This window comes from Hippocampus comes, unplaced genomic scaffold (assembly GCF_001891065.2).
Source record: "Hippocampus comes isolate QL1 unplaced genomic scaffold, H_comes_QL1_v1.1 scaffold255, whole genome shotgun sequence".
In the NCBI taxonomy this organism is placed as follows: Eukaryota; Metazoa; Chordata; class Actinopteri; order Syngnathiformes; family Syngnathidae; genus Hippocampus; species Hippocampus comes.
Window position 1 is genome coordinate 441048 of NW_017806034.1, and position 26558 is coordinate 467605.

The window sequence follows — 26558 nt, forward strand, 5'->3', positions numbered from 1 at the left end:
TGGCAGGCTGATTGAACACTCAAAATTGTCCCGAGGTGTGAATGTGAGCGTGGATGGTGGTTCGTCTGTGCCTGCCCTGCAATTGGCTGGCATCCGGTTCAGGGTGTCCCCCGCCTACTGCCCGAAGATGGCTGGGATAGGCTCCAGCACCCCCCGTGACCCTTGTGAGGATAAGCGGATCGGAAAATGCATTGATGGATGGTTTTGTTAGTTTTTGCACTCATTGAATGCGCCTCTTCAGCACCCCCTGTCAGCTGACGGTGGCGATGCCCTGACTCCAGCTAGCGGTCCTGATGCTGAGGGATGCAGCAGGAGGGGGGAGGATGCAGTGGGTGGAGTATAAACCCTCCGTTTGCGCTCCTCGTGCTGCCTGAGTCTCTGTGGCGCAATGGAATAGCGCGCTGGACTTCTAATCCAGAGGCTCCGGGTTCGAGTCCCGGCAGAGATGATCGTGGTTGTGGCATTTTTGGAAATGTGACAGTGAAAAAAAAAAATATTGCCATGTGTGCCACTCTATTTATAGATTTAGGGGATGGGAACTATCAAACGGGTGAAGAGGCTTTGTATGAGGCGTGTCTTTTCAAGATTTGCGATGAATACTAATTTCTCCAAGTGAGGGTTACGCTCGCTTCCCTGTGCTAATTTATATTTTATAAAAAGCCACCCCCAGTGTGGTGTTCACGGTGGAGTCTTCGTGTATGTACGCGTGTGTCTGACCGCGCGCGCGCCATCACGATTGCACACAAATGGTACAGCTTGTCTTGCCATCCCCCATTTGAGCAAAAAGGCTCTCTTGATAGTGAACATTGGCGGCTTGACATGCTTTATTTTTACATGGCGTTTGATTTCTGTTCTAATTGAAGCTTGATATTAATTTCTGCACTTTATTTCGTAGGATTTTTTTCCCCCCTTTTGCATTAACTTATTTTTTTTGTTGTCAGCAAGATGTATTTTCGGGCAAGACATGTATTTTTAGATTAAAAAAAAGTCCTCATTTCTTTATATTTTTCATTTAATACATTACAAATCAAACTTTGTCCTTCGTTATTTTCTATTCCTAATTGTAGTTAATTACTTCACATATTTTTGATTTTGTGGGATTTTTTTATTTAAATCTAACATTTGATCTTTTACTGTATATTGGAGTTTTTAAATGTGATGTGAATGTGGAAAATCATTTACATTTTCGACCGCAGATATAATTTGTCCTGGATAATATTTTCAAAAAGAAAAATTCTATCTCGTATCTATTTATTTATTTCCAAAATTGTATTTTGTGGTGCGTTTAAAAGGAATTCATTTTTAGTCTATTTTTTTGCAGTGTGTTTTTACGTCAGATGCAACATTTTCCTCAGTCGTCCCATTTGGGAATCCTCCCATAGATTGTTTGTGATGTCCCTGCCCTGCCCCCCGACCCCTTTTCGACTTGAGAAAAATGGACTGCATTCAAACATTTTCTGAGCTATTTTCACGTATAAGTGCTGAACAGGTGCACGCTTCAAGATCTGTCAAAAAGACCCCCACACCGCCCCCTCCTTGTTGCGTCTATTATTTTTTTGTTTCGTGCTCGAGGCAGCCGTCATCCATGCTTAACCCTGTCATGTCACGCACACGCACACACATAGACACGCACACACGTGTACACACTTAATCCACCACTAAAACTAATCCTTAATCCTCTCTGGCAAGTTGAACAAGCCAACACTGCACCCGCCCACCCTCCATCCTCATTCCCAGATGGGACGGACAACATGCAAATTCAGCATTAAGTGCATGCAAATGCTTTGAGAGCGTCACACAAGTTCCTCAGGGAAGAATATTGATTCATTTTTTTGGGGGGGGTTCCCCTCAAATATTCAGTGAACAATATGGTTATCGCCATTGTGGTTATTTTATGTTATTTTGTGACATTAATCAAGTTTTTATGGCACTGGGAAATGACAACCACAGTTGATGGTGTGCGCCTCGCCAAAAAGTAAATTTTTATGTGAATTGTTCAAAGTTTCTGTCATGGTCAATCGGCTGATTTTTAATTTAAAATGTAATTTTATATATATATCTATATATACGTATATTTTTTTAAATTCATAGGCTAAGTCATCAGATATCAGAATTTTGTCCTGCCAAATACTCTGTAGTCGAGGTTGGTCTCCCCAGTCCATGAAGTTTTGTTCCAAATTTTTTGTGGGTCCTCTTTGTGCGCCCTTAAAAAAGCCAATCTGGCTTTCGATTCTTTTTGCTGATGAGTGCTTTGCATCTTGTGGTATGGCCTGTCCATTTCTTCTGTCGAAGTCTTCTTTGAACAGCGGATTCTGATTCCTTCAGCGTTGCCCTGTGGAAGTTGGCAGTGATGTCACTGACTCTTGTCTTTGGCTGTTTCTTCACAGCTCTCTCAATTTTTCAACGACTGTTGATACCCTTGGCTGACCTGCGTTTGATCTCTGCTGCTCAGCACACCATGTCGTTTCTTCCTTCTTCAGGACATTCCAAATTGTTGTGTGTGCCAAATGTTTGTGCAATCGCTCCGATTGATATTTCCTCTTCTCTCAGCTTCGAAATGGTTTTGCTTTTCTGGAGGACAACAGTAACCATATTTACTGTTGAGAAACAAGACGATTGGGAGAATTTTCAATAATTTAAAAAAAGAGCTTCTCAGCGATGAATCGATGATCAGAAATAATTACCAATAAACTTGTAACACCTCTTGTATGTTTTTGTGCTGCGTCCACTGTTGCATGCTGACTATTCTTGCTGCTTTTTTCGTCCACCTCTATTCTGTTCCGCTCCACAATAGTGGTGATGACGTTTTATTCTCACTCACATGGACACACAACCCTCCTTTTTCTTCCCTTGGCTGCGGCCCCTGCCCGCTCTGTTCTGTCGTTGTGGGCCAAATGCTATTAAAAACCCCTCCCTCACTTCTCTCTCTCTCTCTCTCCCCCTCTCGTTCGTCCCTCCCTCCCTCTCGCTCCATCCAGCCCAGACTGTGTTTTGCTGCAGTGAGCGGCAGCCCTGTGCAGAGAAGCGCGTGAAAAGGAGGTTGCAAAACAAACACCACACAACAAGAAGAAGGAGGTAAAAAAAACAGAAGAGGAAGGGAACAGGAAAAAGAGTGGAGTAGCAGAAGAAGACGCAAAAAAAAGGGAGATCACATCCCGCGGGAGGGACGAACAAGCGGACCTAAGTAGAGACACCGGGAGGCGGGACGTAACGGTGCGTGTGCACACTTGGTAGCATTCCTGACTATTTTTCTTATTTGTGAGCGCGCGATAGCGGAGACACCTGTCACGCGTCTGCAGGAATGTGCGAGCGTGCGTGCGCGCGCGCGCGCGCACGGCGAGCATGCTCCCCTCGCTGGTGCGCGCGCGATCTCGAGTCTGTTGTGCGAGCTCATCATCATCATCATAATCCCTTTGTTTTGTTGCGCGTGTTGTTTTATTTTATGATATGGAAAAGACTCTCGCTGTCCTGTTTTTTTCTTTCTTTTTTTTTAAAGTGTCTTCATCATCACCATCAAGCGTTGTTATGGTCGGCCATTATTGTTATGCCGTGATAAAGTGTGTTGTAATACCCCCCACCGTCCGCCCGTCCCGCAGGCGCTCGGTGACAATGAGCATGCGTGCGCGCGGCTGTTTGCAGACGTTCACGTACGTGTACAGCGTGTTTTTGTGCGTGCTCGTGCGCGCGTGCGCTTGAGACAGGTGCACCTGAGTGCTGCTTTGTTAATTCCCATTAAAAGCGGAATTATCAAGCTTCACTTCACACCGCTTGCAAACACGCTTGCCCCCTTTTCCGCCGCACGACTTGCCTGCTTACACGCCAAGCCATTGATCCTTTTCACATTACTCGGGGGGGACATTTCCGCTGCTAAGTTGATGCGCTTTCGCTGCACACCGAGCGAGTGCGGATGCACGTCCCACTATCGCAGCCAAATATTTTCACAGCATGCTTCGCGTGTGATGTACCGTCAGAATCGCTCAACAGACATTTTAGCTCCCTGGTCACCAGTCAAGGGTGCGCCCCGACTGCTTCTTAAAGTTAACTAACTGGTCGAGGCTCCAGCTCACCCACAAGACTAATGACAAGCCTTGGATAAGACGGATAGTTCGGTTTTAACACTTTGGACGCCGCGCGACTTTCTAGTCCAAGGCTCACTCTTGATGCTTTTCCACGGCACATTTTGCTGTTGATAAGATAGTTTTGCAGCAGTGTAACGGATGCCACCTAGCGCTGTGCGACATTGTGTTCGTGAACCTCACTCCCCGGACTCGGTTGTCTCGGTGTTTACCGTCGGCCAAGCCGTAGGCTATGACGCAAGTTTCCCCATATTTGGACATGGTTGCTCGCCAGACAACCAGGAAGTCGGCTGGAGGCTTTTCCTGCTGGTTCGCCTTTACCTATGTTCACACGGCAGGTTAATTGTGATTTTTTTTTCTCATATGTGGCATTTCTTTTTTTTTTTTTCTTCATGCAGTGCGGACATTACAATTCTGATTTCACTTGCAACAGAAAGTTTTAATCGTAGATGGCTTTCCTTAAGCCTGTTTTGTACGATGATTTTAAACATGTCTTCTTTTTTCACATCAGCTTTTTGAGAGTCACTAGTGTAATTTTCCTTTCAAATTTGACCTATTAAAGCTTGCACAAGGTGGATTTGACCATGTGTTGTAATTCATAGCGTTGATGGTTCACAATCCACCTGTCAGCACCAAAATACGCCCCCCCCCAAAAAAAAACATCTTAAAAAGTTTATTTGCATGTCAGATTAAAAAAATCCAAACTGGGTGCACGTCCTGCAATGTGAACGTAGCCTTTTGCTGTTAGCGCTCTGCTAGCACTGCGAATTGCTGTGATACTAGCAGCTAATAGCTTGTTAGCCTCTAGTGGGCTGGCAGGCTGGGCCCGGTCTCTCCAATACTCCACAACCTTACTTCTTGCGTAGATCCACACAACAGAGACAGAAAGTGAACTGTTTTTTTTTTATGTTTGCTAGCTAGCAAGATAACAGAAGAACTAATGAGCGAGCTTGCTCAATAACAGCTGGGTCGTCCAATATGTTCGTGCCTCGTTTGTACTGTGGGTACCTACATAACAAAATACTTAAAGGAGGGTTAACTGTTTTTTTGTTTTTTCCCCAGACAGTGGCACACGCTATTTAACTTGTAGCTGACAAAAGGCACTTAAGCATGTACTGTATGAAGGAACCTATTTCAACAACAACAACAAAAATTCCCACTGAATGGATCGCATTCAATCTTTTCCCCCGTAGAACAGCTTGCAATTGATGCTTTTCCAATACCTAGCTCAATACACTATTGCACAGTTTGCTTTTGACACTTCTCCACTGCACAACGATCACTCTACTTTTCCACAGCATAGATTGCCATTCTACTGCATGGCTCGCAAGTGACCCATTTTTCCACTGCATCTTTGGCGAGTGGCACTTTTACACTGCGCGACAGACACTTTTTCCACTGCACAGCTTGCTATTGATGCCTTCTGATGCTCAGTTGATGCCATCCCACTGCATGGCAACACTACTGACGGTTCATTCGCTATTGACCATTTTCCACTGCAAGGCTCGCCGTTTGTATGCTCAACGCTGTCATGACAGGAGCAGAAAAACAATTAGAACCAAGTCATTAAGAACAAACGTAAACATAGCAAATGACTTCTTTGTGAGCCTTTTTCACTTAAGAGGTGGTTCGATTAGCCAACATGTGTACTCAAGTAAGTGTGCTGCGTGTACTCAAGTGTACTGATACTTTTGAAGAATATGACTTTAGTAAAAGTAGTCCTCCAAATAATTACTTGTTTAATGGCTATTCGGGAATGGGGGGTGGGGTGGGGGGCGGACTACTCATGCACGAACTGGTGAGTCACTTGTGCTTTATTATTCTTATCTTTTAAAATCAGCATGCACGTCAAATCGGCAAAACCATAGAATAGTACATTGATGTCCACCTCTGCTCGTTATTGATGCTTTGTCATTGCACAGCTCACTATTTCCAATCTCTGGCTCCCGATTGACCCTTCTCCACTGAATAAGCAACCATAAACACTCATGCTAACGTTAGCGTACCCAGCGGCTGTGCCTCGGTCTCCAGTAATAAATCTTGATTCGCTGTCTTATTGCGACCGCGCTACTGTTTTTCAAGGGGTAATCTAATTGCGCTTGTGGTCGAGCAATGTTGTTTTGGTCTCACTCAAGCCCCCCCCTCTTCACCACTCACTCCCGCCCCTGCCCATCATTCCTCCCCTGCTCATTACTGTCAGTTTGGCCCCATCCCTCCTTCGTCCCCCAACCCTTCCTTCAGCGTGTTATGACATAAGCCGATCGATGCACGCACGAGGTCATTTATTCATATGGCGGGCGGGGGATGGAGAAGAGCGATAACAAACCAATAACCACTCTGACGTTTTCCTGCAGGTAACCTCCATCGGGACCCCCCCTCTCCTCCTCCTGTGAACTCCCCCCTCACCCCCGCAATTGGAAGCCAACGAGCAGGATATTAGTGCGACCAAGCATGGCTTTCCCATCAGCTCCGTTATGGATTGTCAGCGTATTGACGCTACTCTCTGCGGTTTGCAGCAACGTGGTCTTTGGTGAGTACCCTCTTATACCCCTCCACCCCCATATACACACACCTCCTTAGACCTCTACTGGGGGGGCTCTACTCTCAGCATCCCGCTTGTTCTCTTCCTTATCCATTGAAGCTTTTTGCGGCTCTCCTGTATTATAAGAAGGGAAGCGCTGAGGTGGAACTAACCACATGGGACACTCCCAACACCCCCAGTTGAGCCCACCATGTATCAGGCATGTGAGTGTCCATGGGAACACACATAGGGAACTTTGGCCTCATTTTCACCACGTCGTCTCATTTAGTTCGGTACGATAACCATCTTTTGGGCGTTTTCAGCAGTGCCCAAAATATCCGATGTCTGATCGTCGTGTCATCAAATCCTGATCCGCACTTATTGTATCTTGGCAAAGTCAACATTAGCGCTCAATAGAAATCTGGTGCACGGATCAGTTTGGTACCTGAGTGGTGGAAAGCATAATCCTGATCGGTACTTAGTTATCCAACTCCTACCAAGGCTATCTGAACTTGACTACATGCTATTATGGTTCAATTCTGTAAACAAAAGCACAGCACAATGGAAACGTAGTACTGCCATTGGCAGTCACCGATCCAAACCATACCTTGACTACAGTTTATTGATTTTTTATTTTTATTTTTATGTGCTATCCGATGGCACGGTTTGCTGCTGTGAGGCAGCGTGTTCAAGTCACAGCCAACTCTTATTGTACGATGACAAATTGATCTGTTCAGCTCGGTGGAAAGGCGACTCACAGTTCACTTTGGTTCAGTACCCGTGCGGTGGCAATGCAAATCCGGATCGGGGGTCATTTTTCGTCCGTCTTTTGTCAGGGAATTGGTCACAGTGGTCAAATTACACATTTCCCTTTAGCCACATTTACACTTTGTAGCGTGGTTCACTTTGGGATGGTACATATTGTTTTGGCATTTTAACACATGGCCAAAATATCGGACGCTATTCTTGTTAGGGTGGTTTATGCAAAAACTAATCAGCAGTACTGGTTTATGTAGTATAGATATTTTGAGGCATTTCCATTTAACAGCTTACTTTTGGGCTAGCCTTTATCAGGGTACTCATCGAGGAAGCAATTTTGGGCCATTTCCATTGTCACAGTCCCTGAAAGTAATGCTGGTGCTGCATATTGGATGCAAAAGTACGGTTTACTTGTGATTTACTATTTTGTTTTATTGGTTGGCAGAGACTTGTCACTTACTTGGTTAAAATCGAATCAACCATGAAAAACTAAAGTAAGTCAAATGATTCACACATATTTCATGCTGTTTGATATATTTCTATTGTAGTGGGGCCCTTCCTTCCATTTTTTGGCACACCTTTGCAATGCAACTGGTGAGAGAAGCTTGGTATCGTTTATTTGAGAAGGCTGAAGGAGAATTGTGGGTCAATTCCGGTGTGTTTTCTAGTTTGGGTGGGATGATTTCATTTTTGCGTGTTCGCAGCTCATGTCTCAGTATTTCATGCCAAAAAAGAAATAAAAAACAACACAAAACAAGCAAACTGCTGAGCCGATTGTCGCCAAACCTGGCGGTGCGGTAGAGCAAGCCAAGGAAGAAACCCGAGGGCGTCAGACCCGTTTGATAGTCAATGAGTGCTAGCGGAGGAGCCGTACGCGCTCTGTTGGGCACGAAAAAAAACCCTGAAACACGGAGTACACACTGCGCCGCGCTATCAAACATCCCACCGCGCTGCCTTTTGATTGACACTTCATTGAGCAATGTGTTTATTATTGTGCTTGTAGCACATAGATTATAGTTTAGCTCCTTTCACACGGGAGTGTCAGGAAAAGTGGAGCCAGAACACAAGTGTCGGCACTTATGCGCCTGTGCCTTTCAGACAGAGGTGAAGGAAAAGTGGGTGTTAAAAGTCAAGCCTGTTACCCCTTACACCAGGGGTGTCCAAATCGGGTCCTCGAGGGCCGCTATGCTGCATGTTTTACGTTTCCTTCCTCCACCACACCTGATGCAAATGACCAGGAGTCTTCTCAGGCTTCTGCGGAGCTTGCAAATAAGCTGAGCATTTGAATCAGGTGAAACAGCTAAAACATGCAGGATGGTGGCCCTTGAGTACCAGATTTGGACACCACTGCCTTTCACGCTGCCACCATCCGATCTATGATACTACCTGGGAAGCTGGAACAGTTTTGTGACTTTTTATGTAAGACACAGGGGGGGGGAAACGTCTTTGTTAGTCAAGGTGAAAGGAGCCCTACAGTATTTCATGCTTAATGGAAGCTACAGAATCAAGCAGGGGTCTGCATGTGAACACAAGCCCCTTTCATACTGTATGTACAAGCCATCCTTTTCCAAGAAAATATTGACATGGAATCGGAGGATTTGATTTTGATGCATACATTTTCTGGCTTCATTGGTCACTGCCTATAAAAGTTTGGGCCTGCTAAAGTTTTTCTCAGATTCCTGTTCTGTATGAAAGGTATGGATAAAAAATCAGGAGCTGATGTCTGTATCTTGTTACTTGTGACCGCCGGGTACTGCTGGGATTTTTTTGGGGGGTGTTTTCAAGGGTAGCTGTTTTGTGCGATAGGTGTCAACACCAAATTGTGGTGGTATCAGCTCTCTTTTTACCGCCGGGACCCAGAGAGGCTGTGTGAAAGGTGCCGGCATGATAATGAGCAGTTGAACATGATCTGTGAATTTTGTGGCTTCAAAGGTAGAATCGGTCTTAACTTCCCGTCAAAGCCAAGATGTATTTAGCATTTCATCCACGTACTGGTTTGTGTGAAATGTATCAATATGGAATGAGGTTGAGAGCGACTTTTTTTTTAAACACCGCTTGTTCTGGAGTTGCTGTTCTGTGTGAAAGGTACCGATTTCTAAGGTTCCAATGTAGTATTAGTAGAATAACAGCGATGGGACGCCGGCCATTCAAACTACGTACTGGAGGAAGGAATTTCTTTTTGCGGTTTTTGAGGTTGTCAAAGCTGTCTTTTTCTGACTTTTTGCTGGTTAATGGGTTTGTGTGAGAGGTAGTGATTTCCTAACTTCTGAGATGCGTTCAGTGGCAGGATGGCTGACAGTGAAAATACTCATTGAAGACAAAAATGTGGATGTTGAAGGAAATAGTATCAGAGATGTAAGACTGATTGTTAAAGTGAGGAATCTTTCACGTGAAAAGTACCGATTTTCCAATTTCTGAGGTCGTATCATGCGCTGTACAGCAACCGGTCACACTGCCTGTTACAGTTGGTCCAGTGTCATTGTTTTTTTTTTTTCTTGTTCAAGGTGCTCACCAAAGCCAGCTTTTTCACAGCCTTTTTTTCTGTGTTGCTGTTCAGAGTGAAAGGTTTCAATTTTTTAAGCTTTTGAGAGACTGTGTTGCGCAACATCACCTATTAAAGTCAGGGATTTAAGTGCTGTGTTGTGTGAAAGGTGGGAAAAAAAAAAAGACCAACAACGTGCTCATGTGCCACTGTCTCCCCTTGGCTGCAGGTAACCATTTTCTGGTCGTGTGTGTGAGTGTGTGTGTGTGTGTGTACAGCAATAATAAAGGAGTGTTTGCACTCCAAACATAGCGCAGGGACAGGTGCGTCTTACAGTAGCGAGCGCGGTGGGACTTTGGAAGGTTATCCACCCCGCGGCGAGCTTCAAAGGAGCCGGAATGCTTTGTCCGTTTGCGTAATCGCTCCTGCTCGGTAATGGCCGCGGTTCCGTCGCAGACTTCAGTGGGCGAGCTCAACTTCGCCGCGACGCAGGTGGAACGTGGCTCCTCACGCGTTTTCCCGATTTTCATTGCGAGGGGATATCACGCATTTGCATTTTCAAAACATCTCCCCGGGTGCACGCCCACGAGTACACCCACACTTTTACTGTAATCCACGGCGACAGCCGCGTCCGCCAGTTTATGAATAATGAATTATGCATGCGGTCGTAGCGTAGAAACGGCGAGCAAAGGTGGCCGTGCGCTCCTCCTTACTTTGCTGTTAATGATCTTGGCCGGCATTCACACGGACGTTGGTGCCCGCTGGGAGGCGTGAGCGCGCATGGGCGACCATCCTTGCCCAGCTTTGGCTTCACTGCTCTTTTGCATTATCTTGTCTGTGAAGGTGAGTCATTATGCGCCGCTGGCGGTTTGACGGTGTCGGGATGAGGATGTCAATATTTGGAGGTTAGTAGCGGGAGAAGGGAGGCAAGCGTGCATTCTTAAACCGAACCCTCTACCCCCTTTTCCCTGATCCTAACTCCAAACATGAAACTGACCCAAGGAACGCCTCACCTGCGCAACAAACTCTGATTTTGACGGCACGGGTATTGATATGAACCTTGTGACTTTTTCAACGTTCGTAAATCTGCGATTTGAAATGGAAACTTTGATCATGGTCCATCCTCCCGTGCTGTGAAATCAGTCATCTTCCCACAAATCACCTTCCAAAAAAATTTGGAAGCATGAACTTCTGCAATCGGACTGATTGCTTCCAACTTGCAGCTTTTAGTACCACGTTATCTGTGGAAAAACCCTACACTCCAAAAAAACTAACCCATCGCCCTGAGCCCCAACCCCCATGCTCCAACCGCTTACCCTTTATTGAAAAAAAGGTAGGCGGCTTTACAGGACCGGCATTTCTCCTCACTGGTAGCTCACACTTGCCCTGCCATCACTGTGCTCATATTTGTCTGAGTTTGTATTTAAGACCCTTTTTGACGGTAAATGTGCCATCTCACCGGAGACAGATGCTAATATTACTTACACTAGATCAAATGCGATGACGCGTCTGCCGGGAAATGAGAACATCCGCCCCCGTTCGCACCGCAGGCAGACATTAATCAGAGTTAAACTTGCTTCTTTTCTTCATCACTTTAAGTGCGGGAATTTGTCGGAGTGCCGCAATAAATAGTCACAATGAATCGCCCGCCCCGGTCCCGCTCGCCAGTGAGTTGGCAGACGAGACGCTCGGTTCCTCCGGGGAGCTTCGCACGAGGCAACCAGGACGCACGCCAACATTTCAGCAGACGAGCGAAGGAAAGGGGAAACATGGCAGATAGCGCCCCCCTTCCTCTAAACCCCTCATTCACCTCTACCCATCACCATCTGCCCAGAGGGAGTGAGAGAGAGGTCACGGAATGGTTAGAGCCAGAAAATGACCTATTTCATTCCAGAAGCGTCGCAATTGAAGGAGATCCCTTGGAGGAATGTTACTCATCCGCCAACTGGAGCGGCAGAGACGCTGAGTGATTGTTCGCTCCGCCAAAGAATTGTGTGTATCTTCCCGATTTTAACCTGGATTTCCCTTGGGTAGAATTGGTACTGTTTTAACCGTTGTATAATCTGTCCAAGCGGGCATTGAACAGATTCGTTGAAGAATCAAACTTACGAGTCAACATTGTTTATTGTTCAATGAGGATTAATCGTTTATCGCGTTATTGGCATGTCCCTTTTTTTGAATTTTAATTTACAGAGGACTTTCAACTCAGCCGTTACTGGCCAACTTATCATCTGCCAAACTATAGCTTTAAATGGAGCTGTGACATGTCCGGCCAGCAAGGCAACACAGTCTGCAAGTGTCTGTGCTGAACCGACAATACGGAAAATGCGCTGTAGTTGTGTGCGTAGCGGTTAGCCTTGCGTGGTCATCTTCATCTAATCTGATCGCAGCTAGTGCTAAAAGATTCATTCCAGTGTCACAAGGCAAGGAATGGGCAGCGGTGCAAAGTAATACAATGGCCCCTCCACTTACGAACGTCTCTTCATACGAAATTTCCAAGTTATGAAATGTCTCAACAGGAAAATATTGCCTCTTGTTATGAAAGAAAATTCAAGATACGAAAGGTAAAAATCCAGTCTGTCCTGCCACTCGCAGCTCCGAGTTTCCTGAATGCAAAGTAGTTATAGCTGGAAGCGTCGCAATTGAAGGAGATCCCTTGGAGGAATGTTACTCATCCGCCAACTGGAGCGGCAGAGACGCTGAGTGATTGTTCGCTCTGCCAAAGAATTGTGTGTATCTTCCCGATTTTAACCTGGATTTCCCTTGGGTAGAATTGGTACTGTTTTAACCGTTGTATAATCTGTCCAAGCGGGCATTGAACAGATTCGTTGAAGAATCAAACTTACGAGTCAACATTGTTTATTGTTCAATGAGGATTAATCGTTTATCGCGTTATTGGCATGTCCCTTTTTTTGAATTTTAATTTACAGAGGACTTTCAACTCAGCCGTTACTGGCCAACTTATCATCTGCCAAACTATAGCTTTAAATGGAGCTGTGACATGTCCGGCCAGCAAGGCAACACAGTCTGCAAGTGTCTGTGCTGAACCGACAATACGGAAAATGCGCTGTAGTTGTGTGCGTAGCGGTTAGCCTTGCGTGGTCATCTTCATCTAATCTGATCGCAGCTAGTGCTAAAAGATTCATTCCAGTGTCACAAGGCAAGGAATGGGCAGCGGTGCAAAGTAATACAATGGCCCCTCCACTTACGAACGTCTCTTCATACGAAATTTCCAAGTTATGAAATGTCTCAACAGGAAAATATTGCCTCTTGTTATGAAAGAAAATTCAAGATACGAAAGGTAAAAATCCAGTCTGTCCTGCCACTCGCAGCTCCGAGTTTCCTGAATGCAACGTACTTATAGCTGCTCTGCCATTGGCTATTACCAAGCACCATCCTGGCCTCCCATTGGCTAAAAGGGACCTCTACAGTATGAGTCTATGTGTGGAGATGGATATATATATATATATCGATGCAACATCCTCGTCATTCGCCCAGGAGGTGTTCCGATGGTTTTCAGTCAATGCGAATAACCAGAAAAAGTGTTCACCAGTCGGACGATCACCAGTTGGGTGATCACTCACTATGCTGATGTTTGCCGACAAAATCAAATGTCCTTGTCAGTTCTTCAAAACGCCAGGCAAAAACCACTTCTGAGAGAGAACATGGAATAAAGAGGGCCAAAAACGATGAGGACGCAGTTAAAAGTTAAATGACCATCATTTGTATTCTTTATTCATTGTTTTTTTACATTATGCACAACTCCCATTTATTGTGCAATAATCTAATTGTAACATTAATCCGTTACATATTTTGATGCATTTTTATGCTTTAGAAAACATTTATGTATGAATTTTGGGGTGGGGGGGGGGGCTGGGAACGGATTAGGGCATTTACATGGAAAACGCGTCTCTACTTACAAAATTTTCTCGTTAAGAAATTTCTTCTAGAACCAATTCATTTCATAAGTAGAGGTACCACTTTACTCTTTTTCACCAAAGTGACACGTCCAGTAATTCCCGAACCGAAAATGTGCTAGCAAGAATTTTTTTCATATCGCAACACACAGCAGCATTGTAACCAACCACAGTTGTAAACAACACTAATATTACATTCATCGTAATAGTGAGTTTAGGATGAGGGTTTTGGTGTAGGTTTAGGGTTGAGGGGTAAGAATCCAACCTGTTTCCCATTCAGAGCTCCAGTAGTGGTTGAGGTTACGAAATGGACCTCTGCTGCAACGTGGAGGCTGTGGAATGTGATACGAATACCGCCGTATAAGGGGAAATGTGCCTCTTTCACACTTCTAAATCTGTGGAATCTCATTAGTGGAAACGTAATTTGTAGCGCTTTTGTGGGATCTTAATAGCTTAAAGGAGGTAAAGTCTCATCCTGATACGGAATCCCTTTTGGATCCAAGGGAGCAAAATGCTAATACGGTGCCGCTCGCTCTTTACTTTCACAGGCGACAAATGGTAAAAAAAAGCCTTGGCTGTGGTTGTTGTTCTGAGCCTCTGATTGTTAGCGATTGTGCTGCTGAATCAGTCTTCAGTCAGTCACACTGCCGCAGAGCAGTGAGGAGGAAGAGGAGGAGGATGAGGGCGTGGTGGTGAGTGGAAGAAGAAGAAGAAGAAGAAGAAGGGCGTCATAATGCCGTCTCCGTGCTAAAAGGGTCCTGAGGCACAAAGATCTACTTAGCATAAATTATTCAATCTTATGTATTACAGAGAGAGAGAGAGAGAACACCGAGCTCAGCAAATCAATGGATGACCACATGACACATCAGAGGACACAATCCTCCATCCGTTCATTATACATCCGCCGATGCATTCCAGATCGTCCATCTGTCCATTCACCCATCCATCCATTAACGTGACCGCCTCGACCTGCCCATCCATCTGTTGCGCATCCATCCATCCATCCAACCATTATTAAGCTTTCCATCTATCCTTCCACCCTTCCTTCGGCCTATCAGCCACTCATCCATCCGTCCATTCCTTCACATATATGTCCTTTCATCCAGCTGCCATCCATCCACACCGTCCACCTGCCCATGCATCTGCTGACATTTTACAGTCGGGAAACATACATTTGTATTTTTTTTTGGTGAGTTATTGAGTTCAGTTATAGCCGTAGGTTCGTTTTCTGTTAAAAATACAGTTACAGAACAACAATTGTGTCGCTGGGCGAAGCACAGTTTGTGGAAACATTTTCTGGAATATTTTTGGTGGTGTAGCGCCCCCTGCTGCTTTGACCAGCACTTATTGGAAAGATTTATGTTGAGTTACTGGTACAGTATGTCTTTTAAAACAATAGCAGTGTATTATATGTGAAGCTATGATGACAACGCAGAATTTGGGAGCGAATCTTGCTCGTACTGGCTGCGGTGAAAAAAAAAAATCTTGGTGAGCTTTTTTTTAATCAATCTGCCGCCTCGCCTTTATTAAGGGCCGCCACAAACAGGGGTAATAATTGCTTTTCTGTCACATGCCGACCCTTCGCAAGCTCGAAGGTGGTCGCAAACCCAAGGAAGAATCCAGAAAGTAGCCTGACCCTCTGTTCGTGTATCCACATGTAAAACTATCTCAGGCTGTCTTCTAAATGTCACTGCGAGTTTGGCGTGCGATTCCCTCGCAGAGCCCGCGAGGCGCACCTCGGCTTGTTAATGAGTCAGCGCTTATCAGCCGGCCTTGTTAACAGGCGTGGGGCCTGGCTTCCAAGCTTCCAAGCCGCCTACTTTTGCTTTTGTGCGCTACGGCTAATGCGCTGCCATTAGCTCCGCTGCTGCTTTCTTGGCAGCCGTGGGGAAGATTCAGTGGTAAACAAACAGGAAGTGGGCATCCAGCCACGAAGACAGAGGCGGGCCTGTAGGGCTAAGGTGAACCCCAAGACGGTAAATCTTCCTACACAAGCAACCTTTAATATTCATTGTGGGCCTCAATTTGATAAATAAACATGAACCGCCCATCAGCACTGAGAAAGTGACCATTCTGACATCTCGCATCCATCCGTCAGAGTCCGACCCGACCCTCCACACATCTATCCAGATGCCCATCCATCCAGGTCTTTGATCCATGAACGCAATGTTTCGGCTATCCACCCATCTGTCCTGCATCCGTCTGCCTATCCATCCATTTACTCATCTGTCCATCCGTCCACCTGCCGTCCGTACAGCCGTCCACTCCGTGTTTCCGTCTGCCGAGCCATCCCTCTGAACATCAGTCCTACATCCATCCACTTGTCCTTCAGTCTGTCCATCCGCCCGTCGGTTCATTCATGCGTCAGTCTGTTCATCCATTCGCCCATTCATTTGTCCCTTCATCCGCCATCCATCTATTCTTACGTCTTTATTGTCATTCAAGTCTGTCCATCTGTTCCTCCGTCTGTTCCTCCGCCCCATTCACCCGTCCACCCAGCCGTCCATCCCCTGATACATCCATCCACTTGTCAATCATTCTGCCTGTCCATCCACCCACCCATCCTTCTGTTCATCCATCCACTCGTGCATTCCCATACATTTGTCCGCCCATTCACCATCCATCCATCCGTCCGTCCATCTGTCCGCTTGCTATCCAGGTGGCGGACTTTGCCTGCGGGCTCTTCGCACCCTCGCGGCAGCACCTCGGTAATTGGGTCAGCGCGGCAGAATCGGGGCACAGCCGGCCGATGGCGTGCCTAATCCGCGTGGCCTTCCAAGAGCCACCTTTCCCTCGGCACGGCTGCACATCCAGCTGCGGAATTGGCCGCGCAATTAATGCCTCCCCTTCGAGGAAGATTGGGAGTCGACACGTCGGCGGCTGCACAAACGCGGTAATAAGCACTGACATGGAATAGATGGGACTCGTGGCATCGGTACGCTGTCGGGAAGAGCTATAGTTGGATTCTACTTGGTTTATTGCTACCCGATGGGGCTAATTATTACGTCTCCGTTTGAATCCCTTTCACATTCCCGTCTATTTCCCAGCTCACTGTCTTGTGTATAAGGTACCATTATCGCACGCGGTGGTGACTTTGATCCTTGAATTTGTCTTATTCTGACGTAATCTCAGAGAATTGTGTGTTAGCGGGATAGCTGGAAATTTAGCGTATCAAGCTTCACACCCTCGCTCGTTTGTGTTGAAAGCAATTAGATGATTTCACACTGGCTTTGTCGAAATTGACTTATCAGGGGCGTAACAGTGGAGATTTGTTTGGCCGGCCCTCTCAGATTCAGCAAAGTGAGCGTTCACACAGCCGCTGTGTGTCTGCACATCGAGATTTGCGAGGTTGGAAGAAATTGCTTTCAACATAAAGGGTATTGGCCTGTGAATCTCTCGTGTTAAAAAAAACAAAAACAAAAAACCTGCCTCTGATATGTACTGCAAGAAAGAGGGGAAATTTGCTGGACAATGCAGTCTTTGCAGCTTTACGCATTCAGATAATTAGCCTCGGAAAGTCAACCTGCAAATTTAATATGTTCTTCTAATGTACGGTAAGAGCCGTTTCTGTCAGCGTTGCTAAAGCATGTCAAATGCAGTTAGCTACTTTCACGCTGGCTTTCCGGTAAATCAACTCATGAGAGTTGGGGATGTATTGAGCTGTTATTTCAGAAGAGAAGGCTCGCCAAGTTGGCTGACAGCCCTTAGAAAATGGCAATTTTTTTTTTCTTTTCATATCGTGGTATTGACTCTAGCGCCCCCTGCTGCCCCGAAGTGGAACAGAGGATGACATCCATCGTCTCTCTTTCATGAATTACTGCAGCTTAATGTTACTTTTAACGGCAACGGTGCTTCAGGGGATTTCAGCAAAGTGGCTGCGTGCTCAACGGGCCTCTTAAGTAACGCATCAGTCTGCAAGCATCTCTCATCTCTCACGAATCTGTCTACACGCGTCGCTCAAGGTCGGGGAAATTTTACCATCTGCCTTCCATTCACCCGTCTATTCACATCTGCCCGTCCGTCTGTCCAGTCATCCATCAATCCATCCGGGCTATACAGTAAATCTGTGTCTGTCTGTTTGTCACCTCGTTCATCTGTTTTCCTGTCTGTCTGTCTGCCCGGCTTGCCTATTCATCTGCTCATCCATTCATCCATCGTCCACTCCTCCAATGTCTGTCCATCGTCACATCTGTACATCTGATCGTCTCTCTTTTTCCTCCGCCCATTCGTCCATCCTTTTGCCCACTCGTCTCTTAGTCTGTCCATCTGGCCAACTGTTCCTGCGTCTGTCCTTCTGTCCATCTGCCAATGTATCCATGCATCTGTCCACTTGTCCATTTGTCTGTCCATCCAGCCATCCTCACACCTGATGTGTCCATCAGGCCGTCTCTCCCTCTGCCCGTCCATCCATTTGCCATCCATCACCCATACATCCGTCAACTCGTCCGTCTCTCCACCTGTCCATCCATCACCCATCCATCTGTCCACTCATCTATCCATCAGTCCATCCAACCATCCGCCCATTTAGCCATACCGGCATCTTCACATCCATCCATTCATTAGTCTTTCCATCTGTCTGTCCATCTGACCAAGTCCACTCATCTACGAGTATGTCCATCTGCGCACGCATCTGCCCAGACATACATAAGTCCACCCGTTCATCCATCCTGCCATCCGTCTGCTCGTACCGCTCAAGGTCGAAGAAAATTACGTCGAGCTATCGGGCCTAAAAAGCATCGGCGCTGCCGATTAAACAAACAACAACGAGCGCAGTCCTGGGATGAATTAATTCACCTTGTTTCCGCAAACGAGAGCCCTCATTAACACCCCTCCCCTAAACTCTGTTTTGATCATTTACCTCATCCGACCTCATCCCTGCCCCTCGTTATCCGCCGGAAATTCTCCAACGGACATCTTTTAATTGATTGCCGCCATTTCGTTGATGCATTCCCGGCTGGAGAGAGCCAGGATTTAGAGACAGGCGCGCCTTTGTCGGGCAGTGACATGCATGTGTGCCGCTTCGCTATCGATCCCGCCTGAGTGCCAAGGGTCCGCTGCGAGAGTATGAGAGAGCTCAGTTTGCCTTTGTTGATGATGCCATCATTTCACCCGCTGCCTTGGGAGAGGCTTCTTCGCTAAGTGTCTCTTTATAGCCAGATAAAGCCGTTGTAATTCATCTGGGTTTCTCCTTGGAGGAGGTATCTGCTTTCTCTTGAATTCACACTCCATTCTCTTTAGGTGGGATGCAATCCCTGGTGTCTGATTAGGTGGGATTCTGGTTTGTGTGGCCTTTTGCTGTATCTCAAAATCCCAATTTGAACACGACTGAACCGTCACGCAGTGTGTTCGGTTCTGCAACTACGTTTCATGAGTGGCTGATTGTCAGTCACTTGTTTTAGTGTGATTATTATGTGAAATGATTCAGTCCGTGGTTGAAAAGCGAAGCCATGAGAGTCTCCGTCAATGAATGAGGTGGTGATTGTCAGGAGTCTCTCAAATATCTGCATCGGTTTGAGCTACAGCGCCTCGGGCAGTTCACTTTTTCTTTGTCAATTGCGCCTTGTTGTTTGTGGTTCAATGAAAAAAAAAATAGTCGTAAAAGTAATGCCTCAAATCGTTGTTTCCCGATAAGAAAAAAAAAAAACAGGGTTCGCAGTCTTTCTGTGGGAGCGAGTTGGTTATGTGTGTGAGGGTCAGTCTCTTGCTGTGCGGGTGTGCGTTGCAAATTGTAATTGTCCAGTTTAGTCGCAATCGGCTCGGGGTGCGGCAGGGCCTTAAGGTGGTCGATTACCTGCTCACATGGGGACCTTTTAAGGTGGACCACATTCGCTTATGCCGGATCGAGTCATATTCTGGTCACGTCAAAGTCTTTTTGGCCTTTTCTTTTGCTAAGTTCCTCTTTACGGCCAGATAAAGCTGTTAGAATCCACCCGGGCGTTCACATGGAAATACAGTTGGCACTGATGCCGGAAGATTAGAGAACTGACCTGACCGTATGTCAGCTCTGTGCAAATTGTACAAAGTTTAAGAGCTTGTTTTTGGATGAGAAAAGTGGTTGGAAAACGCCCTTGTGTATAGGACGTATATATATTTTATATATTGGGACGGAACAATCGGTACAGTCCAGAGGCGTAAACAACAGGGCGGCTCAGGCCTCTGTCAAGCGAAATGGTTTTGACATTCACCTTCATCACTGGGCTTCTCTGAAACGTCAGAAATCAACAAATTATGTTCACGACTATTTGTGTGTGTTTGTGTGTTTGAAGCTTCTGAATAGTGCACTTACCCACGTCAAAGAGGACCAAATGGCTGAGTGTGTTTCGCAGTGCGTTTGCGTGTGTGTGTGTGTGTGTGTGTGTGTGTGTGTGTGTGTGTGTGTGTGTGTGTGTGTGTGTGTGTGTGCATGTGCGTGTGCGCGCGCGCCGTGTGTCATGCGAGGCTGAGTAAAGCAGCTTAGAGGCAGGAGCATATTCTTTTCTGAGTAAATCTCATTCATTTGAATTAGCTGCACATTTAGCTCAGGTCCACCTGGATGGACGCTCGGTCACGGCGGTCAGCAGGCCATGCGTCGGTATCGTCGCCACGCATTAGTGCATCGCATGAGTTCCTACGTACCCTTGTGAAAAATGACTTTGATGTCTACATCAGACCCAAACTTAAGTCACACCCTTAAAACTGTTGGGCTAAAAATAACCTCAGGTGGGTTTTTTTTTTTTTGTTGGGGAGGGGGGGGGGGGGTTAAGCAAGCGAGTTTTAAGGATGTAGGTTACAGACTAAATTGTCTTTGATTGATTGATTTATTTTTAAATACGAAATCAGCTACAGGAGGTTCATTGAAAATTGTATTGTCTTCCCTGTCTACAAAAACACAATTTGGTTTCCGGATGACTGAATTGCCTTTGATGTTTACGAGTGAACGAACCCAGGTTTGTAAAAAAGTCAATATGGTTTGTGATTTTTACAAAAACACTTCTTGTCCAGGACTCAAATTTGTCTTTGTTATCACAAATAAGTCCATACGTTTGCTGATGATTCAAAAGTGTCTTTGATTTTACAAAAACAAATTGATTTGATTTGTTGAAGACTGTTTTTTTTTGTTTTTTTGTGAAAAATGTGTAATTTAGCCTTGTTGAACAAAAATTGTTGTACTGCATATGTTCCAAAACCACATAATTTGGGTTAATTAACTCATTCAGTACTACCCAATTCGAGACCAAGTCTGAAATGTCTTTGGGAGTGAATGAGTTTTAAAAAATAATTGTCTTTGATATTTGACCGGACATTTGGGAATCTCCACTACGCCCTTATCGAGACAAGACCATGACGATACCAAGGCACATTTAAATACATGACTATTGTGACATCACTAAATTATCTTCTTCTTTTTTTTTTCCTCCCAACATCATCATTTGGTGGGCCAGATATAATTGCCGTTGGGCCAATTATGGGCAATTAGTTTACCAGCACTAGTCTAAATAGTCTTAGATCTTGTACGATGCATGCCCAAAGATTTTAAAATGGTCTTTGATGTTAACAAACATGTCTTCCTTCGGTTAATTAAAAGATAGATTTTCTTTATTTCCGAAAACAGCTTTGACATCCGAGGATGCTCAATTGTCATCAAATGTTTTACAAAGTGATCCTCTTCAAGGTGTCTTTGATGTTTACAATAACTTGTACAACGATTTTTAAAAACCCGACACATTCGTCATTGACGTTTATCAAAATGCACGCAGGCTTGAAAACTGTCCTTGATTTTAAAGAAATGATCCTTTTTTTAGCTGCATTGAAGACTCGACATGATCTTTGATGTTCGCAGTGACTCTGAGACTTATCATAGACTCCTAATTGTGTTTGAGGCTTACGTGTACTTCAAATTGAAGACTGATGGTTTGCAGCACACTAAATTGCGTTTGATGTTTTCATACTTTAGTTCCATCGTTGTCGAACAAATTTATCTTTGATGTTTACAAAAACGTGTACATCGGGCTTGTTGAAGACCAACCGCGCGGTGTGTTTTAGGTGGAGCTCACGTCAATTTCTTGATGCGTGCTTCTTTTAAAGGTATTTTTTCTTTCTTGCAAGACACTGCTTTTGTGATGGTTCTTTTTTTCCCCCCTCTGCTCCCTCACTCCCCGACATTGTTTTTCCTCCTCTGCGCTTTGTGCTCCCCATCATTAGCGCTCGCTAGCTTCTTTTCTTCCTCCGCCATCTCGCCCCTATCGCATGGATTCCTCTTGTTCCCGCGCATGCCTCCATTACCGCCCATGTCTTCTCGCTAATCAGCTTATCCGCCATGTGTCCAAGCTGCCGTGTCTGCCTTCCTCCTCCCTTTTGTTTTGCTGTTCATTCAGCCGGCGGATTAGAGACGCCTGTTTGCCGCCTTTTGTCTCCGTCGCAAGGCGATGGCCGAGACGGACGCAAAACGACAGAGCAGTCAAAACAGTCCGCATGATTTGGTTGAATTATTTTTTTTTCTTCTTTAACCTGAACATCGGAAATTGTCTTTATGAAATCACAGATCTGAAGTTAAGTGAGGATGTTAATTGTCTTTGATATTTATAAAAAAATTAGGTTCACGGAACAATCGAAAATGTCTTCGATGTTGACAAAAAATGAGCTGCAGGTTAATGGAAATGTCTTTTGGTTTCTTTGCAAACTTCAGATTATCTTTGATATTCACGAAAAATATGTCGAATCCCTGAAAACTAAATGACCTCATTGGCGTTGATGTTCTTTGACATTTACAAATTCAAATATTTTAGGCTCTAAATCAGGGGCGTCAAACTCCTTTTTGTCACGGTCCACTTTGGAATTACGTCTTCCCTCAGAGGGCCGTCACGACAGTGAAAATGTTTAATCATCACACCGTATTATTACTTGTACACACACACACACAAAAAACAATGGCTCACTCGTTTTGAAATCAGTCAAACTATTTGTTCAGTTATTGTTCAAGTGAGTGTAAACCGGGTGACAAAGTTATCGCAAAATGTCACAGTTATTCATTACATATGTCAATTTGAGATTTCGGTACAGATTTAAGCAAGGGTCATGGAAGTTGACACATATGATTTGCTTTTGCGGGCCACATAAAATGATGTGGTGGGCCGGATCTGGCCCCCGGGCCTTCACTTTGACACCTGTGCTCAAAATAATCTTTGCTGTTTTTCAAAAATTTATGCAGATTCATTGACTCAAAATTGTCCTTAATGTTTACAAAAATCACCCACACCTCTGCTGTAGGTTCCCTACCGTAGGATAACAGGACACTAAATGATCGTCCATGCTGAAGAAAATGTATACTTCAGGCTCGTTGAAGACTAAATTGTCATTGACGTTCACAAAATCCCCCATGTTAGTTTCAGTGAAGACTCAATCGTCTTTGATGATGACAACATCTCCTAGGCTTGGTCCAGTGAAGACTAAATTGAAGACTAAATAAATCTTGTGGGTTAATTACATTTTCCAAATGTTCTTGCACACCCTTAGGTTCACCGAGGAGGACAAATTGTCTTTTGATGTTTGTGAAAACACATTGCAAACCCGATTTGAAGAGCTTTGATGTTCGACCGCATCACATGGCCTGGTGTCTCAAAGTATACTCACAGATATTGATGATGATGATGATGATGATGATGATGATGCTGATGAGCCACGCAGAATTCACCCCGAGACCCGCGTGTGCGCGAGGCGCGCAAGTGCACCTGAATCCCCGCCATTGACTGATGGCCGATCGATCGCGCGGCCATATTCGTAACGATTAAATGCCAGATGCCTTTTTTTTTTTTTTTTTTGTCCCGGGCTGCAGCTGTCACTGGCAAAAATGAGTCATCCCTCTTTAAAAAAGAACAACAAACTCTCAAGGTTAACCGAGTGAAGTGATTTTTGTGTTCCCCGCCCGACAGGCACACTTGTTTACGTTGGAACCGAACACCATCACTCAATTGCAGTATTGCGGCTGTTATGCCTATTGACGGCAAGCTATCGGGACAGGTGACAAAAACATCAAATAATTGTCGAGAAGAAGGTTGGCTGATAATGAGATGAAAACAGCAAAAACGTAATTGAGCGGAAATCTGACATTTCGCAAGATGACATCATTTAGGATTCAATGTAGCACTAAAACGAGCCGCTAACAGTTTTAATTACATTTGACCAGACTAAATAAATAACCCTTTAACTAGTGACAGTGAATTGTATTGTTTGTGAAAATGTGTACCTTAATCCACCATTCAATTATCTTTGATGTTTACGAAATATCGTTCTTCTCGTCATTTACAAATTATCTTTGACTTTTGTGAAATAGCTCGCTTTGGCTTAATTGTCTCGTCGTCTTCGATGTTTTTGAGAATCGTTTTAAGTGAAGATTGTCTTGATGTTTGTGAAATAACGTACTGCATTTTGCCAAATGCTGTCCTTTAGCTTAATTGAAGACTAAATTGTCTCTTGGTTTTATGGATGTCGAAAGTTAGGTAATTGGAGATCTAAAATTAAAATTGTCATTGATGGGTATCCCCCCCCCCAAAAAAAAAAAACAACCTGATTATAAAGAGCCTAAATTTGGTTAATAGTAGACCAAATTTTCCTTGATGGCTTCGAAAATGTTGAAATTAAAACTTGAAATTGTCTCCGTTTTTAAAATCTGTCGGTTAGTCTAATTGAAAGTCTTTGTTTATAAAATGTCTGGTTTAGATTCATTGACGACGAAATTGCTGTTGATGTTTATGGCAATGCTTGTCAGCATTGTGCTCAACTGAAGACGAAAATGATATATTTTTTTTAATTATATTTTCAGAAACTATATTTTAGGTTAAGACTCAATTTTTTTCAGTATTGATTACAATGTGTGGTTTTGGGTCATAGAAGCCGAAATTATCTTTGATGTTTTGTGGAAAAAAAGACTTGAATTATTAATGTAAAATGGTCTTTGATATCTAGGGAGTTACTTAAATTATGTTTTTTGTCCATGTATAACGGGGCAATAAAAAAACTTGGAAATACTTACTGTACTGCATTAAAAAGACACAAACTCTGTGACATGATAAATACCTGCCGTGTTCTTTTACTATATGCTCCATTATCAAGAGGGGGAACAAAAATTTCTATGCGTTCCCCCTACTTCAGTAATTAATGTGGCACACTGCCTCTTAGAAACTGTGCCTCTGCCTTTGACCCTCCCCTTTTTCCTCTCATGTGGACGTAAGCATCTTTCGAGCTGGAGAAACTTTAGATTTCAGTTACAAGTTCAAATATCTCAATACATTGCCGTGCGTGCCATCAAATGTAAAAAAATGTAGGGGCACGCTGTACCGCCAGAATTGACGGGGGAACATTGTTTTTTTGCTGTTACCATCAGCCTTTGTGATTGAGACGATTAAACGGAACCAACACAAGAAATCCTGCTGTGCGTCGTCACTATTCTTAAACACCACGCAGTCGGGCACCACCCGGTTATGCGTCTTAGCAAAAACATGTGCATCAGCCTAACTGTTGAGAAAATCCTCTTTGACGTTGCAAAAAAAAAAAAAAAAAAAAAAAAACGTTTTCTTGAGGTTTGAAGTTGAAATTATTGTTGTTCACAGTCGATGCTATTTTTGGGCACGCAGTCGGGCACCACCCGGTTATGCGTCTTAGCAAAAACATGTGCATCAGCCTAACTGTTGAGAAAATCCTCTTTGACGTTGCAAAAAAAAAAAAAACAAAAAAAAAAAACGTTTTCTTGAGGTTTGAAGTTAAAATTATTGTTGTTCACAGTCGATGCTATTTTTGGGGAATGTGTACTTTCAGTTCATACATATGCTTCATTGTCCTTGATGTTTATTAAAAAAGAAGTGTCACGGTCATTGATGACCCAATACCATCATTGATCCTTACAAATGAGTACTATATGTAAGTTTTAGCGAAGATGCGAAACCTTTGATGTTTCTGAAAATGTCTGCATGTTTACAAAAAATGTACTCCTGGTTTATTAAAAACGTCTTTGATATTTTGCAAAAACACAGGTTCGCTGTCAACGATAGACTTGTTGTTGATGAAAAGATGTGTTTTAGCCGAACGGAAGACATACAATTATCTTCAATCTCAAACCGAAACGTGTACCTAAGGTTCATTGACGTCTTTGACGTTTGCAAAAAAATCACCTACCAAATTTTGTCAATGTCATTCATGTGTTTGAAATACGTACTCAAAGTTGCAAAATTATGTATTTTAGGTAGATTGGAGATTGTGGAAAATGCGTCTCTACTGAATCATCTTTATCATATTTATGAAATCACCTCCATCGCGTTCACCCAACACTAAATTTGTCTTTGATGTTTCCGTAAATTCGTATTTAAAGTATTCAGCAAAAAAAAACAAAAAAACACAGCATCTAATTTCAAGCCTTGCTGTTCAACAAAACTCGTTTTGTGACCTTTTCATGAAAATGTCTACTTCCGCGACATGGAAGACGGTCTTGGGTGTTTTTACCAAACCACCAACAGTACATCTTGTTTTTTTTTTGTTTTTTTTGACAAACTTTTTTTTTTTTTTTTTTGTCAGGCATCAAAAGCAGTGTTCCGTACCACAAATTTACTACCGGCTGGCATCGCTCCGGTGCTTTCCAATCTCGGCGTCCCACACGCCGCACTGCCATTAGACGCCACGCCGTATTATTCAAATGCCCTTTGCAGGAATACAGTACCTGGCATTTAGTGTCGGCCATCATTTACGCCGCCGTTATAATTGGTTCAAGCTTTCGCACGTGCCCCCGTCCGTGTAAAGCAAAGGCGGTGGAGGGAATGTGGGGGAGGGGAAGTGGG

General features: G+C 44.4%; 1 protein-coding gene and 1 non-coding gene across 2 annotated transcripts in view; both read left to right on the forward strand.

The window, feature by feature from the left end:
• Window positions 1-374: 374 nt before the first annotated feature.
• trnar-ucu (transfer RNA arginine (anticodon UCU)) lies at window positions 375-448 on the forward strand. The gene has a single exon. It is a non-coding gene; the product is annotated as a tRNA-Arg (tRNA).
• A 2497-nt stretch (window positions 449-2945) lies between these two features.
• Window positions 2946-26558, forward strand: part of cadm3 (cell adhesion molecule 3) — a 101131-nt gene continuing 77518 nt past the window's right edge. The window contains exons 1-2 of the mRNA XM_019892837.1: window positions 2946-3213; window positions 6431-6606. Coding sequence (XP_019748396.1) covers window positions 6528-6606 — 79 coding nt within the window. The 5' untranslated portion in view covers window positions 2946-3213; window positions 6431-6527. The remainder of the gene's footprint in view (window positions 3214-6430; window positions 6607-26558) is intronic.